This window comes from Brachyhypopomus gauderio, chromosome 7 (genome assembly GCF_052324685.1).
Source record: "Brachyhypopomus gauderio isolate BG-103 chromosome 7, BGAUD_0.2, whole genome shotgun sequence".
Taxonomy (NCBI): Eukaryota; Metazoa; Chordata; class Actinopteri; order Gymnotiformes; family Hypopomidae; genus Brachyhypopomus; species Brachyhypopomus gauderio.
The window spans coordinates 21,078,831-21,094,215 of record NC_135217.1 but is presented as its reverse complement, the minus strand read 5'-3'; the positions used below and the strand labels follow the sequence as shown (position 1 = coordinate 21,094,215).

General features: G+C 41.9%; 2 protein-coding genes across 8 annotated transcripts; one reads left to right on the top strand and one right to left on the bottom strand.

Annotated features, from left to right (window-relative positions):
- Nucleotides 1-520: 520 nt before the first annotated feature.
- trip13 (thyroid hormone receptor interactor 13) lies at nucleotides 521-6,792 on the bottom strand. Of its 4 annotated transcripts, none has more exons than XM_077012516.1 (14): nucleotides 6,687-6,792; nucleotides 6,173-6,283; nucleotides 5,133-5,286; nucleotides 4,713-4,842; nucleotides 4,511-4,566; nucleotides 4,325-4,415; nucleotides 2,921-2,993; nucleotides 2,768-2,831; nucleotides 2,521-2,607; nucleotides 2,118-2,224; nucleotides 1,708-1,861; nucleotides 1,501-1,613; nucleotides 1,292-1,361; nucleotides 521-1,220 (listed from the first exon to the last, which is right to left on the bottom strand). In XM_077012516.1, exons 2-14 carry the CDS (start codon nucleotides 6,280-6,282, stop codon nucleotides 1,125-1,127), a joined length of 1,305 nt encoding a protein of 434 aa, XP_076868631.1. In that variant the 5' UTR covers nucleotide 6,283; nucleotides 6,687-6,792; the 3' UTR covers nucleotides 521-1,124. The 4 variants fall into 4 exon arrangements, with proteins under 4 accessions (XP_076868631.1, XP_076868632.1, XP_076868630.1 ...); XM_077012517.1 differs by lacking the exon at nucleotides 6,687-6,792 and adding an exon at nucleotides 6,642-6,665; XM_077012515.1 differs by lacking the exon at nucleotides 6,687-6,792 and adding an exon at nucleotides 6,375-6,510 and having other exon boundaries at nucleotides 2,921-2,984.
- brd9 (bromodomain containing 9) lies at nucleotides 6,780-14,921 on the top strand. 4 transcript variants are annotated; one of them, XM_077012512.1, is made up of 17 exons: nucleotides 6,780-6,921; nucleotides 7,510-7,724; nucleotides 7,946-8,035; nucleotides 8,169-8,325; nucleotides 8,699-8,756; nucleotides 8,855-8,999; nucleotides 9,196-9,306; nucleotides 10,697-10,815; nucleotides 11,764-11,896; nucleotides 12,357-12,432; nucleotides 12,526-12,621; nucleotides 12,728-12,860; nucleotides 13,047-13,158; nucleotides 13,246-13,296; nucleotides 13,546-13,642; nucleotides 13,930-14,103; nucleotides 14,668-14,921. In XM_077012512.1, exons 1-17 carry the CDS (start codon nucleotides 6,870-6,872, stop codon nucleotides 14,766-14,768), a joined length of 1,920 nt encoding a protein of 639 aa, XP_076868627.1. In that variant the 5' UTR covers nucleotides 6,780-6,869; the 3' UTR covers nucleotides 14,769-14,921. The 4 variants fall into 4 exon arrangements, with proteins under 4 accessions (XP_076868627.1, XP_076868626.1, XP_076868625.1 ...); XM_077012511.1 differs by having other exon boundaries at nucleotides 10,694-10,815; XM_077012510.1 differs by having other exon boundaries at nucleotides 10,634-10,815; nucleotides 13,933-14,103.
- Nucleotides 14,922-15,385: the final 464 nt, after the last annotated feature.

Genomic DNA, 15,385 nt, shown 5'->3' with positions numbered 1-15,385 from the left:
TGCAGAGCCCTGGGGCAAGCAAACCCCCAGCAGGCTCCTGAGAGCACCACACGTGGATCTGCTGGAGGGGAGCCCACAACATGCAGACAAAAAAAAAAACCAAAACAAAAGGAAGACGGCTGCTTCCAAAAATGGTCGGCCATTCCATCATAGAACGTGCAGGGGGAAAAAAGAGGTAATGGAATATTTTTAAATTCATTCCATATACAGTAACAGAGATGGGACAAGAAAAAACTAATTAGTATTAGTATTTTTGAACAATCATTCCATAATATACTGATTTTTATATTTAAACAGGCAATGAGAAGTTCAGAATAAATAATTATTAACAACCCAACAAGGCACATGATCTACGTGGGTAAGACATCTTCAGCAACTTCAGTGGTAAAAAGAAGGCAAGTGTCATACCCATCTAGGGAATATCCACGATAAAGACACTCAAATGAAGAAAGTGAGGCATATAATCCGGTCAAGAACTCTACATGCCATCTAGTGGTGATAAGGTGCAATCGACCACATATAAGGAAGTCAAGCTTTATTTTTGGCTATTTTTAATGAAAGTATTTAAATAAACATGTACAAAAGACCTTCTTGGTTCAAACACAGGTGTTTTCAGCACTATTTTGAGATCTCCGTGGCACGTATGTACATACTTTGGTAAACCTCTAACCGCAGTTTTAGAATCACACGACAACAGGAAAGAAATACGTTTCTCTGTACATGTTGAGGAAAGTAATGACTAACACAATGACTACAGCATTAGTTGTCAAACTTTGTCAGGCAGTAGCAGGACTGACCATATCGTAGTGCTAATGTGGACAGTGTCAAGACCTCTTGCTAACATTTAAGATGGGGTTCAAGCTGAAATACTTTCACATCACTATATGTAAATGGAAGAAAACCATTTAAAAACATAGTACTTTCTCTTCATAAAGTGCCCTTTTTTAAACTGCTTGTTCATGTTTCATTTTACAGTAAAACAAGCAAACAAACAAACAAACAGCCAGCAACGTTCTGACTCAATAAAGTTCAGTAATTATCAGTCAGTAGGTCGCGAATACAAAGACTGAATCGGTGAGGTGGAGAACAGGGGAGGAACCCACATCTGCTGTATGAGCTCCGGCTCACGAACAGCCAACCAGCTTCTCACGTTCCATTAACTGATGAACCACAGCTTTGTCCATGGCGTCCAGGAAACTCTCCATAGCCAATACGGAGGTCTAAAAACATACAGGAGGAAAGACTTGGTGGGGTACAGTGAGGTTGGAGACTGAGGGGTGAAGACCAGTACCTTCGCATAGAGGGCGTGAGCCAAGAAGGGGATTTTTCGAAGCGTGCGTCCACTTAAGCCTACGCTCTTCCTGACAGGAGGGGACAGAAGACGTGAATCAGTGAAGCCTTTACGTTCACACGAGGCTGACGGTGAAGGAGCCAGCATGTGCTTCTCAGAGGCAGCAAGCTGGTCCAGAGGAGTTTGTGTTTTGGAGAGATGTCACTCACCTGGCGATCCCTTGGAGGTGCAGGCTGAGTTCGGACACGTCGTTCTCCACGTAGTCAATGGTGTCCAGCTCATCAAGGTTCAGAAGGTGCTGCCTCGGGCAAATGACCTGCCGCTGAAATGAAAACGAAGATGAGTGCAGCTGTCTCGTACCGCAGATGACGTCATGGAACGGGACACGAGGTCGATGCAGTAACACACACACACACCTTCATGAGCTCCTCTAGACAGGACAGATAGATGTTGAAGATGGCGGAGGCTCCGGGCAGGCCAATGTACTGCTTTATATCAGCCCTGTCCACAAACGCCAGGTCGATCTTCTCAGTCACGTTTGACGTAGTGAGGATCACCACATTTGGATAGCTGCATTTTGCCAACAACAAATAACCAAAGTTTTTACTCTTCTGTAATTGTAATTTTGCTGTAATTTTAAAGACCTATAGAACACAAAGCAGTGAAAGCACCACTTAAGTTTTCTATCAGAGTGAACATAACACAAGACAGAGTTAGACTCTTAGGTTTTCCTGCAGCTAACATCAATATAGTCCAAGCTGGGCTAAGCAGACATCAGTGTGGAACAGCCAACAGTAGACACAGACACAGAGAGCTTTGCTCTGACCGTTTGATCTGGTCCAACTGTGTGAGGACAGAGTTGACCACTCTGATGGCATCTGAAGGTTCTGTCCCAGCCTGGGAGGCATTCCGCGCTGCTGTTAGACTCTCCACCTGCCCACATGCCACAATTCATATGTATGTATAATATGTATAAGAATCGTAGTAAAGTACACAAAGTTTCCAGAGAAACAGAAAAACATACAACATAATAACAAACATATATGTATAACATATAACATACACACACACTGTCATAGACATCAAACACAGCAACAGTGAACATGCACATATTACATTTCAAGTGTTTAATAAGAACACTCATGAGTGACACTCAGGATACTGAATCAGCCTGTGTATAAATCAGCCTGTGTATAAAATCACACATTAGTAAAGGAGGCCAAGCTCACCTCATCAATCAAGACAAAAACAAGGGCCTCTTTGTCATCTATCAGCTCCTGAATCTTCTGGAACATCTTGGTGACCAGTTTACCACTCTATCAAACAGACTCAGAACACTTAATTATAACCAACACTGAATGAAATCAAGCGGCTAAGTTATACAACAATATAATCTTCGTAATAACAGAATATTGACTCAGTGTTAGAATAGCATAGAGTGAAGTAAGGCTACCATGAGATAATAAAAGGTCATACCTCTGAAAACCACTTAGAAAACAGACTATGACTGTTGATTTCCACAAACTGACCATATGAATATCTGTGGAATGTGCAAAAACTTATATAAGCAAACGGCTTGGAGAGAAAAGGGATGTATTCTTCCAACAGCGTTCCTACAAAACTGCTCACCTTCCTGACATTTTGATGGACAGCTTCTGGGCAAGAGCTTTACACAGAGACGTCTTCCCCGTTCCTGGAGGCCCTGAGGAGAACAAGCTAGAATTTAGCTAGCAGTGCTAATGCAGGACGATGCATTCTGACTTTTTCAGTGTTAACCAGAGGTGGACATTCCAGGTTCAGAAAGTAAAAGTCCTCACCAAGATTTTGCTCAGGCTTCTTGGGTGGTTTTGATTCCACTAATTTTACCTAGTTTGCACTAATTAGAAAATCCAGCAAGCTTGAGTAAAATCCTGGTAAGGACATTTACTTTCTGAACCTGGAATGTTGACTTCTTATAAACATGAAACAGGATAAACGGAAAACATCTATCTAACTAAAGAACACCACAGCAACAAAACGTTCTTCACACTGAGAAGAAAGAAATCAGTCGCTTGGCATGCTGGGACACTCCACCACATGTTGCTACGCTACAGCAGACTGAAAAACAGCTTCTCCCCCAGAGCCATAACCTCCATCAGACCCCCTCCCCTGACCTGCTGAATGTCGAATGTGTTTATATTTTAAACTAGACTCACTCTCATACTGGATATGAAGCTCATCCTGGATATGAACTGGGACAGACTTATGAGCAGAAAGCAGTAGCAGCTACCTATGGAGGTCCATAGTGTGGTCTATATTCATATACATATTGATGTATTTTATCTTTATATACATGTTTGAGTACTTAGAATGTACAAGCTAGCATTAGCTTAGTTATCCAACATACAAGTTGTCATTTGGGCACATCATATCCTTTGAGTGTTTCAGCAGCATTAACCACACACACACACACACACACACACACACACACACACACACACACACACACACACACACACACACACACACACACTATATGGGACAGTGTCATTCTTAAATCACACATGTAGGACAGATCAGTGAGTATATATAAAAGAGGGAACGGTACATAACAGCTGATAACATCTCTGGTTCTGAACTGAACTGGCTGGAGTAGTACATCATTCAAATATCACTACCAATAAATAAATAATAAAAATAAATAAATCGGTCTATTATGTCTTCCTTGTTACTAGGGCAAAGCAACATGTGACTCCTTTATGGGATGCCATTTCAAGCACAGCTTTCACACTGAATGACAACAGGCTTTACTCAGTATGAAAGGCAATTTATGCAACTTTCACACCAATAACTCCAACAGCTGATGGAAATGGCAAAGATAAGAAGAAGAAACTGTCCACATCAGGGTGGATGCAGCAGTTACACAATAAAACCAATAAAACGATTGTGTACTGGTGCTTAAAGGCATTTTAAATATTGTGGTAAAAGAGAACATATAATACAAAATTTGCAATAAACAAACATTTTGTAACTGTTTACACAATTCAGTCTTACCGTGAAGCAACACGACTCGATTCCAGGCAACCAGATTGCTGTCAACATTTTTGTCAGAAAAGAAAATCGCTGTTGACACATAATCCAAGAGCTGCAAATTGAGAAAAGATGACATACATCACATGGTGCCATTTAAATGTGGCTGAGGGGCTTTCTTCTCAAACACTGCACTTTAATGACTCATACTTGTGTTTTGATGCCTTCCTCATAAATCAGACTTTCCCAGATCCCATGAAACTCAGCTGTAAAGAAAAAGCCATGGAATGCAGTGAATTTAATGGATACATAATTCATATCTGGAATAATACGGACACGTGTGACGTGTCATGTGGCATCATTGGGTTAGAGACCAGAGGAACTGGCAACAGTAAACCAAAGCCAACACGACCTGCAGGTAGGGCCCAGTGATTGGCTGCAGAGAGACCCGTCTCCTCCTCCTCCAGGCTGAGCGTGCTCGGTCCATCGTCATTCAGAGAGAAGATGTAAATGCACAGATTGCTCATCTTCAGATCAAGAGGCTGTGGTGAGAAAATGCAGAGCAACTGACAATCTACAACACAGAGACTCAATGAAAAATAATAAAAAAAAACTCAAAAGTAAACGAAACCTTGAAAGGCGTCATAAAATGTCCACTACTACTAATGGCTACTGAGGATCCTTAGTTCCTCATTCAAATAGTGTAGTAGAAAGTACAGCATATTTAAATAATTACTTAAACCATGTTTAAACAATGTATTTACCAAACAATAAGTGTCCTAAAAAGTGGTGAATATGAAATACAGATGAATTGGCATGAAACACTACTTACTGCCTTGCCATCGACGTCCACCACAGCAACAGACTCAACGTTATTAGTCAGGAAGTCGTCATCAAACTCAGTCCACTTGTAAGGTCCAATGATCAAGCAGTGTCGGTCGAGCAGAACCAGGACATGCGCTCTCACCTCAGTCCTTCTCACAGTGCTGCAGACATCAAATTAAAATGGTTAACAAGGACACTGGAACTGCCAACGCAGCATGGCTCTAAGGTAAAAGCAACATAGCCATGATGGGTAGTGCTGATGAACCATGACAGCTGTGAAAGGAATTACTTTATTAGTTATAGTACTAAAATCACAGTCTTCATGTCCAGCTATTAAACGTTGTTAATGTATGGTATTTATCATGCATTGTATGTGCTATTATTAATTATTTAGCCTTTCCCTTTCTCATTATTCTCTCAGTTCTCTGTTCGCTGATTGGGGGTTTCAGGAATGGTTGCCACAGAAGCTAATGGGGATCTTAAAGAAACAGTGAAATGTGACAGTCCTAATAATCAGAGCAGTTAAGGTCATTCTAGTTTTCTTCAGATGTGCTTAATGTTTTTTTATCTTCTACACATGCAAAATTAGCAGCCCTGAGACCTTGTTATAGTTACCATTCACTGATGGAAAAAGATTTTTCATAAGACCTTGATTATACTTGATGTTCTGTGTAACTGAACAGCTTGCTGTGTTCTTCCACTCTTAAATTTAGAGAGAACAAGTAATGATTTGTTTTAAAAATTAGGTTAATGCAAGGATTATGTATCTGAGGGTCTCTCTTGTTTTTTAAAATATATAACTGATTAATGTTTCTTCCCCAAGTGAGTCTACACGAAATTTCTTGAACATTAATCACTAAAGACAAAAAGCAACGTGCATAGAGTCGATATCAATATTACTATATTCAAGATTACTTTGATGGACCACTGATGATAAAGTTGCGCTTTCCGGGCAATGTGTGCATCTACTTGTGTGGAGAATAACTGCTGAACATGTCCCAGATGGAGAACATCAACATTCATTAGTAAACCATCGTAAGTTTGTACCTTTGAGATTTAACAAGAACCTCAACTTGAACATGGGGTCGGTCGGCGCTGGCGTCCTCACACGGATGTTGACTGTGATCGCAGTTCAGCTCCATCTTTTCTCCATTCATCCTTTAAAAGAAAACACAGAATACCTAAGTTCTTACACCAAACTGGTGGCATTGGACCGTTGGATCAATATTTAACTACTTGGCCAGCTTACAATAAATCCAATTCAAGCTCAGATTTGCAGCTACTATCTAGATTTATACTGCAGGTGGTAACTGTCATTTTAATGAAAATGAGATTAGCCAGCTATGTTACCCTAGCAACCCACAAGAATGGCAGCACAGTAATATTACAGGTAGCTTAGCTAGCTAGCTCAGTTATGTCCGCATCCAACTGCGAATATAGCAGCTAGCTAAAACCGCTTAGTAAAATGATCGATCTGGTTTATTCATGTTTTATTAACAAAACATTGGTGCCACACCGTTGAAAGAGTGCTAGATGGGTAAGTATTGGGTATTCAACTCACCTGAATGACAGCCAAAAGCAGTCGAATTTACCGCGCAATGGCTGACCCGGAAGTGCTGCACAGCACTCCAGGAAGTAATTAGTGGTCCGCTTTCTTGTTGTTGTTGTTAGCGCTGATGGCGCTTGTAATATTCTGAAAATAAGTGTTTTTTTCTTTTAGCTCTGGCTTGGAGAGACGCATAAAATGGGGAAAAAACACAAAAAATACAAGCCCGAGTGGAGAACAGTGGATGGGGGTAAGTTTGGGTCTAATACCCGATAAAGCTAATCAGCTAGCGGGCTTTATTCATTTGAGCTGGGTTAGGTGGAGCTAAGGTAGCGTTAGCAACATAGCTAACACAGACTTCATCAACCTCCGTTCAGTGGGGCAGATCTGCATACATATATATAGGTCTGCATACATGCATATACATTCTGTTACCACTCGTGGTGACGCTAGGTAACCTGCTTTTAAAGGCAAGCAGGTCACAGTCCGCCTGACACGAAGTAACACCAGAGTAGAAGTGAGCTGGTGGAAGATCTGTCATTAGAAATGTAGGTTGTCTGAATGTGAGGGTTTCTCTGTATTGCTGCTTTGCCCGTGTTGTCATTTTAAAGTGCATAATTATTGTCACTATACACGATATCATGACATCCTTATCCTCCTTGGAAAATATTTTTTAGAAAATATTTTTTATCAAGTATGCTTTGTCATCAATATTTATGTCTCAAGATGAAATCGTACCTGCTGCTTTTTTTAAAAGAAGAATAAATGTACTTTCATAACTCAAGATCTTTCCTTAACTTGTAGCTGTGGCCATGTCTTTGCTGTTTTGTTTTGTCAGACTATGAGGACAAAACCCCAGCTAAGCCACTGAAGCTCGTGCTGAAGGTCGGTGGCAGTGAGGTCACTGAGCTGTCCGGCTCAGGACACGACTCAAGCTACTATGACGATCGCTCTGACCATGAGCGGGAACGTCACAAAGACAAGAAGAAGAAAAAGAAGAAAAAATCAGAGAAAGACAAGCACATGGACGATGAAGAAAGAAGAAGAAGAAAGGTTAGTAAACTAATAGGCAGCTCAGGGGTCTAAAGTGTGTTTACTTTATTATTAGTCTTTTAGGAGGACTTGAACCAACAATAGAAACTTCAGTGGTTTAGTATACTGCTTATTTTAACCTTTTTTATAAGAACCTATTTAAAAGAGGCCAGTACGGTTATGCCAGTTAACACAATAAATGTCACTGTGTCAAGTCATCACCGGTGTTGCCATATTTCCAGGAGGAGAAAAAGAAAAAACGAGAGCGAGAACAGCTGGAAAATGCAGCCAACGTCCCGGTGGAGCCCTTCACTTTGCCCAAGCCTGTAGAGGTACAGTCACTAACCAGCTCTTTAAATCTTGACTGAAGCAGGTTTATGGATAACCATAAATAACATCTACACAAAAGGATAGGTCAAAGGAGCGTGTACCTTGCAGCTGAGTGTACGGTTTTCATGTGTGAAGGTGGGGGTGGTGGTGGTGGAGGAGAGGAAGAGGAAGAGGGACAGGGACAGGGAGAAGTTTGAGGTGGAGGCGGAGGTTGACGACTTCCACCCCGGCGTTAAGATGGACTTGGACACCCAGACGGATCGACCTGTTAGAGCCTGCCGCACTCAGCAAGGTAGGCGTTTCTGTAGCAACACCTCTGGCACGGTCGGACCAATCAGAATTAACTGACAAATTGTGTACTGTGGAGGGTTTCTAGGGCAAGAAAAATGTGTCAACACTAAACATTTACAGGATGGCTTTTAGAAAATCAGCCTCGGTGCCCAAAGTTGTGGGTTTTATTATAATGCTTAATGGTGCAACCACCATGGGTTCCATAATAGAACATTTATATATTCTACTGAATCCATGGTGCTGACATTAGTCTCTAGTTTGTCAAGTTTCCCTGGGCCCTGTGGTGAAATATGAGCTTAAACTTAGTAACTTGTTTTTCACTGTTGTGGGCTCTCACATTAATATGTGCCATTTCTGTCCTGCTCTCAATCAAGAAAATGAATGCACGCCCCGGCAGCAGCTCCTCGAGCACTTCCTGCGCCTGCTTCAGAGGTGACAACTGTCCGATCACATGATCCATTACAGCCAATCGCCTCGTTTTATTTCTGGCTCAGTTCTCAGTTCTTATGCTCCCTTTTCTGTCTTCTCAGAAAAGACCCTCACGGCTTCTTCGCCTTCCCCGTGACTGACGCCATTGCACCAGGCTACTCCATGATCATTAAGCACCCCATGGACTTCAGCACCATGAAGGAGAAGATCACAACAAATGAATACAAAACGGTCACAGAATTCAAGGTAGCCACAAGCTTTCACATGATGGAGATACAGCAGTTTTGTGAAGTTTGATGATGTTAGTTTTTTCTGACCTGAAGTTTGTAGTCACAAAAATCTACTTCTTGGGCTAATGCTAACATTGCTAATGAACTGTTGAGGAGATGATTGGTTCCCTAGGTGACTGAGTCCCTGCTGTTTCCATCTGTCTGATTTGTAGGCAGACTTCAAACTGATGTGTGATAATGCCATGGTGTACAACCGACCAGAGACTGTCTACTACAAAGCGGCAAAGAAACTTCTCCACACAGGCTTCAAAATGATGAGCAAAGTAAAACCTCGTTACCCACCTTCCTTTAACAGTTCTGATAAAAACTGCAAATCAATTTAAATACATATTTTGAAGACCACGAATTAAGGAAAATAAATTAAGATGCATTCAATATCACTTGGCTTTTCAGTTACAAAATACATCTATACATTTCAGCCTTTGTTGCCTTCATACGGACAAGTCAAAAGATTAAGATGTCCCGTTAAGATGTTCAGAAGTTGCCACATGATCTGTTTAAATGCAAAATGTTACTAAATAGGGGTTCTCTTGATTTGATGCGGCTTATTGAAGACAGAAGCAGAAATGCCAGATTCATTGTTAATGGCCTTTTTTGACTTGCCCATATGAAGGCCATAATGGTTGAAACAGCATGCATAATAAATTGAATAGTCAAGTGGTATTACATGCTTCTTTTACATTTATCTATTTCCATTTACATTTCTATTTTACATTTATCTATTTCCTCTTGAGTTCCTCAGAGTTCTTCAAAATATTTATTTAAGAGGATCCCTGATCTGAAGAGCATCAGAAATAGCCAACTTTATACTCAAGTAACACTCCATGCCCTCAAATAGTCTTTTGTACTGACTATAAATCTGTAGTTTGTCATCCATAACCTTTTTTCAGTTTTATATACCCTGGTCCTAAAATACTCTCTTAATGTTTTCATTTGTCATTTACTGCTAAATGTTTTTTAGGTTGCTATGTACAGGTGCATCTCAATAAATAAGAATATCATCAAAAAGTTATAAATTAATAAATTCAGTAATTCAATACAAAAATGAAACAAACATTATATAGATTCATAACAGTGATCTATTTCAAGTGTTTATTTCTGTTAATGTTTATTATTATGGCTTCAGCTAGTCTGCGTAGTCTTCCATAACACCTCAGCAGTGCCACAGGCTGATCACCTCCATTCCACACTGCATAACGCAGTCATTCATGCAAAAGTGCATTTACTGTATATACATTTCAATATAGCCAACATTTCTGAATAAAAAAATAATTTTTTCAGTTGGTATTATATATATATTTTATATTTTCTGAGATAATGGTTTTGATGATATTCTAATTTATAGAGATGCACCTGTATATGCTACATAGCTTTCCTACGCTTGCTAATTACGTCATTTTTTATTAATTTTTTTACCATATCCAACTTGCTTTGTATTCCATATCCGCTCTCTACGGACCCTTTCTCTTCCTCCGTCCCAAGCCGTGCGTTGTTGTGTTCCTCCACCCGTGTGGTGGTGGTGTGCTAAGGCATGGTGGTAGTGGAGTAAAGGCCTGGGCGTGTGGGTCTGTTTCTGCTCTGTTCCTGCAGGAGAGGCTCTTAGATCTGAAGCGCAGCATGTCTTTGATGCACGACATGGATTTCTCTCAGCAGGCCGCCATTCTTGGCGAGGAGGACGTGGCCGGCGATGAGCCCCTGCCCGAGGTCGCCCCCGTCCACATCGAGTCGGCCAAAAAATCCAAAAGGCAGCCAGTCAAGGAACCCATGATCAGGTGAAAATCCCAGATGTCTGGCCTTGCTGGAGTTTGGGGAGAGGTATTGGCGCACCAGTGACACACGGTCACTGCTTTCCTTACTAAACCTCGAGCCACTTCTCAAAACACACACGACTCTGACACTCGCATGCTAACAACCACATTCTCTTAAGAGCCACTGGTGTGCAATCATATTCTGATACTTAGGATTTGGAATAACACTTGACACAGTGACCATTTAAGTATGTAGTCACAGAAATGACTTCTGGTGAAAGCCTACACAGTTATTTATTAACCTTTGAGTGAGGGTCTGAATTGGGACTGATAAAATGTGATAATTTGCAGTAATATTGGATTATACATTTGATGTTTATAAGAGCAGAAGGAATTGTGCTGTCAGGCTGATGTAGCACTCTCAAAGGAAGCTGATTTCACCCAAATCATGCATCTGTGGCTTGATAAGAAGTATTATTTGCAACCTGCCACAGAATGGCTGATTTGATTTAATTTAGTAGTGTGTGGACTACTAAATGTAATGCTTCTACAAAATATACTTCCATTACTAACACAGCTAACAATCAGTGGAATCAATTAGAAAGCATTTAGCAGGCATTTAGCAATCATATAAAGCTTACAGTCTCCTATATACACTATATTGCCAAAAGTATTCGCTCACTTTCCTTGATTCAATATGACGTTGGTCCACCCTTTGCAGCTAAAACAGCTTCAACTCTTCCAGGAAGGCTGTCCACAAGGGTTAGGAGTGTTTTTACGGGGATAACACAGTTCCCCGCTGTCTGCATGCCTAGGTGCTTAATTGTATACCCCTATGGCCATGGAAGTGATTGGAACACCTGATCCCAATCATTGGGATGGGTGAGCGAATACTTTTGGCAGTATAGTGTACCTCAGTTAGAGGATTTATTTGACAGTTTAAACTCGGTCAACGATCTGTGTTTTACGCAGTGACCTCTATGAGCCGGAGGGAAACGCGTGCAGTTTGACCGACAGCACGGCGGAGGAGCACGTCTTGGCGCTGGTGGAGCACGCGGCCGACGAGGCACGCGACCGCATCAACCGCTTCATGCCAAACTCAAAGGTACAGAGTGATCAGATGGACACACACACACGAGCTAATGGAGTGGTCCCAGAGGAAGAGTCAGTCGTCACAGCAGCACAGTAGAGACAGACAGGAAATGTAAACACGATGGCGACATAAAATCTAGCTGTAGTAATGGCTACAATAAGAGTGCAATAATAATTACAGGAAAAGTAAGGCAAAAATAAAATGGAATATTTGCATATATATTATGCTGCTAAGTGAAAAACATTGGGATTGGGAATAAGCAACAGTGCAGTAAGTATCATAGCTGTCATGCAGGATCCTGAATAAGATGGATAAAGATGTATAGAGACATCCATTGAATAATTAATGTCCTTTTTGACTCTTTTTTTTTTTTATCCTTGCTTGAATCTATTCACAGAAAAATCCACAGTCACTGCAGATCTGTCTACACAGGCTGACATGAAGGACCTTATATTTGTTTTGTTTTTTTCAGATAGGGTACCTTAAGAAAGAATCGGATGGCTCTCTGCTTTATACTGTAGTCAACCCACAAGACCCAGAGACAGAAGGTACACAGAAAACCCCAGAATCCAGTTATGTCTCTTCACACAACATACCATACCTTCCACTCCTCATCCTCCCTGTTTTCATTCCTCTTACAGAGGAAGAGACCCATCCTGTAGATTTAAGCTCTTTGTCAAATAAGCTCTTACCTGGCCTCACTCCGTTGGGGTTTAAAGATGACCGGAGACACAAGGGTAAGCTGCTCAAAGCCCATTTGTTCCACCATGCTGTTAACGCCGTCTGATGCCATGTTCAGTTCATGTGGTGTTGTTTGACTTTCGTCTCTCCTCCTGGGCTCAGTAACGTTCTTGAGTAGCGCTTACAACACTCAGACACTCCAAAACAACTCCATCTACCCAGACCTGCTTCCAGAGGAGATGGAGATGCTCTACTCTGCCTACAGCGATGACACAGGTGTTCAGTGTGCCCTCAGGTAATACTCCAGTGTATCGTGGGCCTTCTGAAGGAAGTGTAACTTCTCAGTGCCCGTGGCCTACAGACTCTCAAAAAACTTTTTTTCACTTCTGAATATTAGTTGTGTTGTAATATGAGAAGATGGTTTGTCATGGTATCAACCTGTGTGTGTGTGTGTGTGTGTGTGTGTGTGTGTGTGTGTCAGTCTACAAGAGTTTGTAAAAGACTGTGGAAGTTTTACCAAAAGGCTGGTGGACGACCTCTTGGATAAAATGACGGGTGGGGATCATTCCAAAGCCGTCTTCCAAATCCGACAGGTGCAGCGTCTTGTGTTATTCATCCTGAATTCCCAATGTGTTACATACTATGCACCCTTCATGAATCACTGTTCTCGGCTCTCTCAGAAAAGGAATATGCTAGTGGATGAAGCAAAGTCCGGCCTGTGTGATATGCAGGTAAGACTGTTTGTCTTTGATCTACAAAACAGAACGCGGGAGACAACAGCATTTTGTACAGCCGTGTTTTACGCCCGTTTTAAGGGGACATATGCATGTGCGATTTTGTGGTAAAAGCCATGAAAAGCATGTTGAAACAGCTGATGATACATAAACCAGTTTTACTACTGTCATTTGAAGAAAAAAAACTCCCAAGAGAATTCATGTGCTGGTATTGCTAACTGACTGTGCCTTGTTCTGTGGATCCAGGCCGCTGATGGAGGAGTAATGGAGGGTGGCTCTGTACTGGACTTCATGGGCCTAAAGAGCTACCCGGACATATCTCTGGACCTGCTCAACCCTCTGGGTAAGGCTTCTCTGTCGGCACTTTTCAAAAGTACAGAGATCTCGGTACGGCCCTTGTCCCACTTTCTAACCAGGCTGTTTGTGCTATGATGCTGTGCTTCTGAAACTGTTCTCTATGAAGTCTGGCATAATAACGTTGTGACACAGAGCAGGGCTGATTTGCTATGCAAAACCATGGCAGTTTTGATCACATGGCCTTTGATGGTGTGGTCAAACACAGTTTTGATCACATCGCCTCAGCTTCTCTCCTCCGTTCAGTGCTCTTCTCCATTTGTGGTTATTGATCAGCAGACAAGCCGGTGAAGAAGGAGCCGGAACACGAGGAGGGTCATCCGCACTTTGACGACACGGCCAAGCTGCTGCAGGAGTTCCAGGAGGCGGGGGTGGAGAGGGTCTGCTCCCGCCCGTCCTCCAACATCTCGTCTCTCTCCAACGCCTCCGACAGAGAGCAGCACCACTTGGGTAAAGAGCAGCCGCTGCACATCTGAACTGAGCATGTTTAATGAGCAGTGAAATCAGAACACACCAAAAACCTCACCAGTGTTGTAGGCTGAACAACACCACAATATAGAAATCTGCTAGAAATATATGTAATGAAATTATTGCATTAAATTATTAATTATTGTTATCTGCATTAAATACACATTTCAGAGGGACATGAAAGCCAAGACTATATAACAGGGGTAATCAACTATATTGTTCCGCGGGCCAAATTTGGCAGATAGCTCTGACCAGCGGTCCGGGGGACGGGAGGGAGGGTGGCGAACGTAAGTGGCGTTGTACGTAACACTCGTGACGGAGTGTTTTTTTCAATAGCGCTGAAATAAATGATCCGGTTTAAAATTAATTCTCCCATCAAAATTAAGAAATATTTTAAACAATTTATTCTGGGTCCGGATGGGATGGCATTTGGGTCCGTATCCAGTTGATCAGGGATGAATTGACCGCCTGTTGGTGACCTCTGCTATATAATCATAGTGACATCTTGATTGCTTTTTAACAATGCCCACCCCTTTTTGTGAATAGGGAGCCCATCTCAGCTGGGTGTTGGAGACCAGTCGGAGATGGTTCACGACCCCTATGAGTTCCTGCAGTCTCCAGAACCTGGTTCAACAGCCAACAGCTGATGTGTGTGGTGCTCCACACACATCAGATCACTAGCCTTAACAACCACATGTAAATGACCTGATTCAGTGCTGTACCATTGTGCTTGTGACTGCGAGCTTGTACATATTAGTAGCATCAAATACCCTTTTTCACAATAAATGTCCCTCAAAGAGTTTGACTTTGTTTTTGTTTACACCAACACGGGAGTTTCGTTAAGTATAATGTTTCACATTTGAGAAGGTTACAAGATGTTCACAGTTCAAAGCCTTATTACACTGACCAGGGCCGGAGTGGGCCACTTTTTCGGTCCAGGAGTTTCATGCCCAAATCCGGCCCAAAATTATTTTTCCCTCCCAATCGGCCCAAACTAGAGACTGACATGAGCCGGCCCATCGGGAATCCTCCCGAATCTCCCGATTAGCCACTCCGGCTCTGACACTGACATTATAATGTGGATAATATAATTTTGGCAAAATGTGATGCTCATGGTAATATCTTTTCCAAAATGTTGTACATTTGTATATGATCCCTGATGACAGATGGCCATATACTCAGTCTGAATGAAATGTCTGCATAGCATCAAAAACTGACAGCATGTATCACTTCAGCTCTGCTGCTGAGTCAGCTGAACCACGTT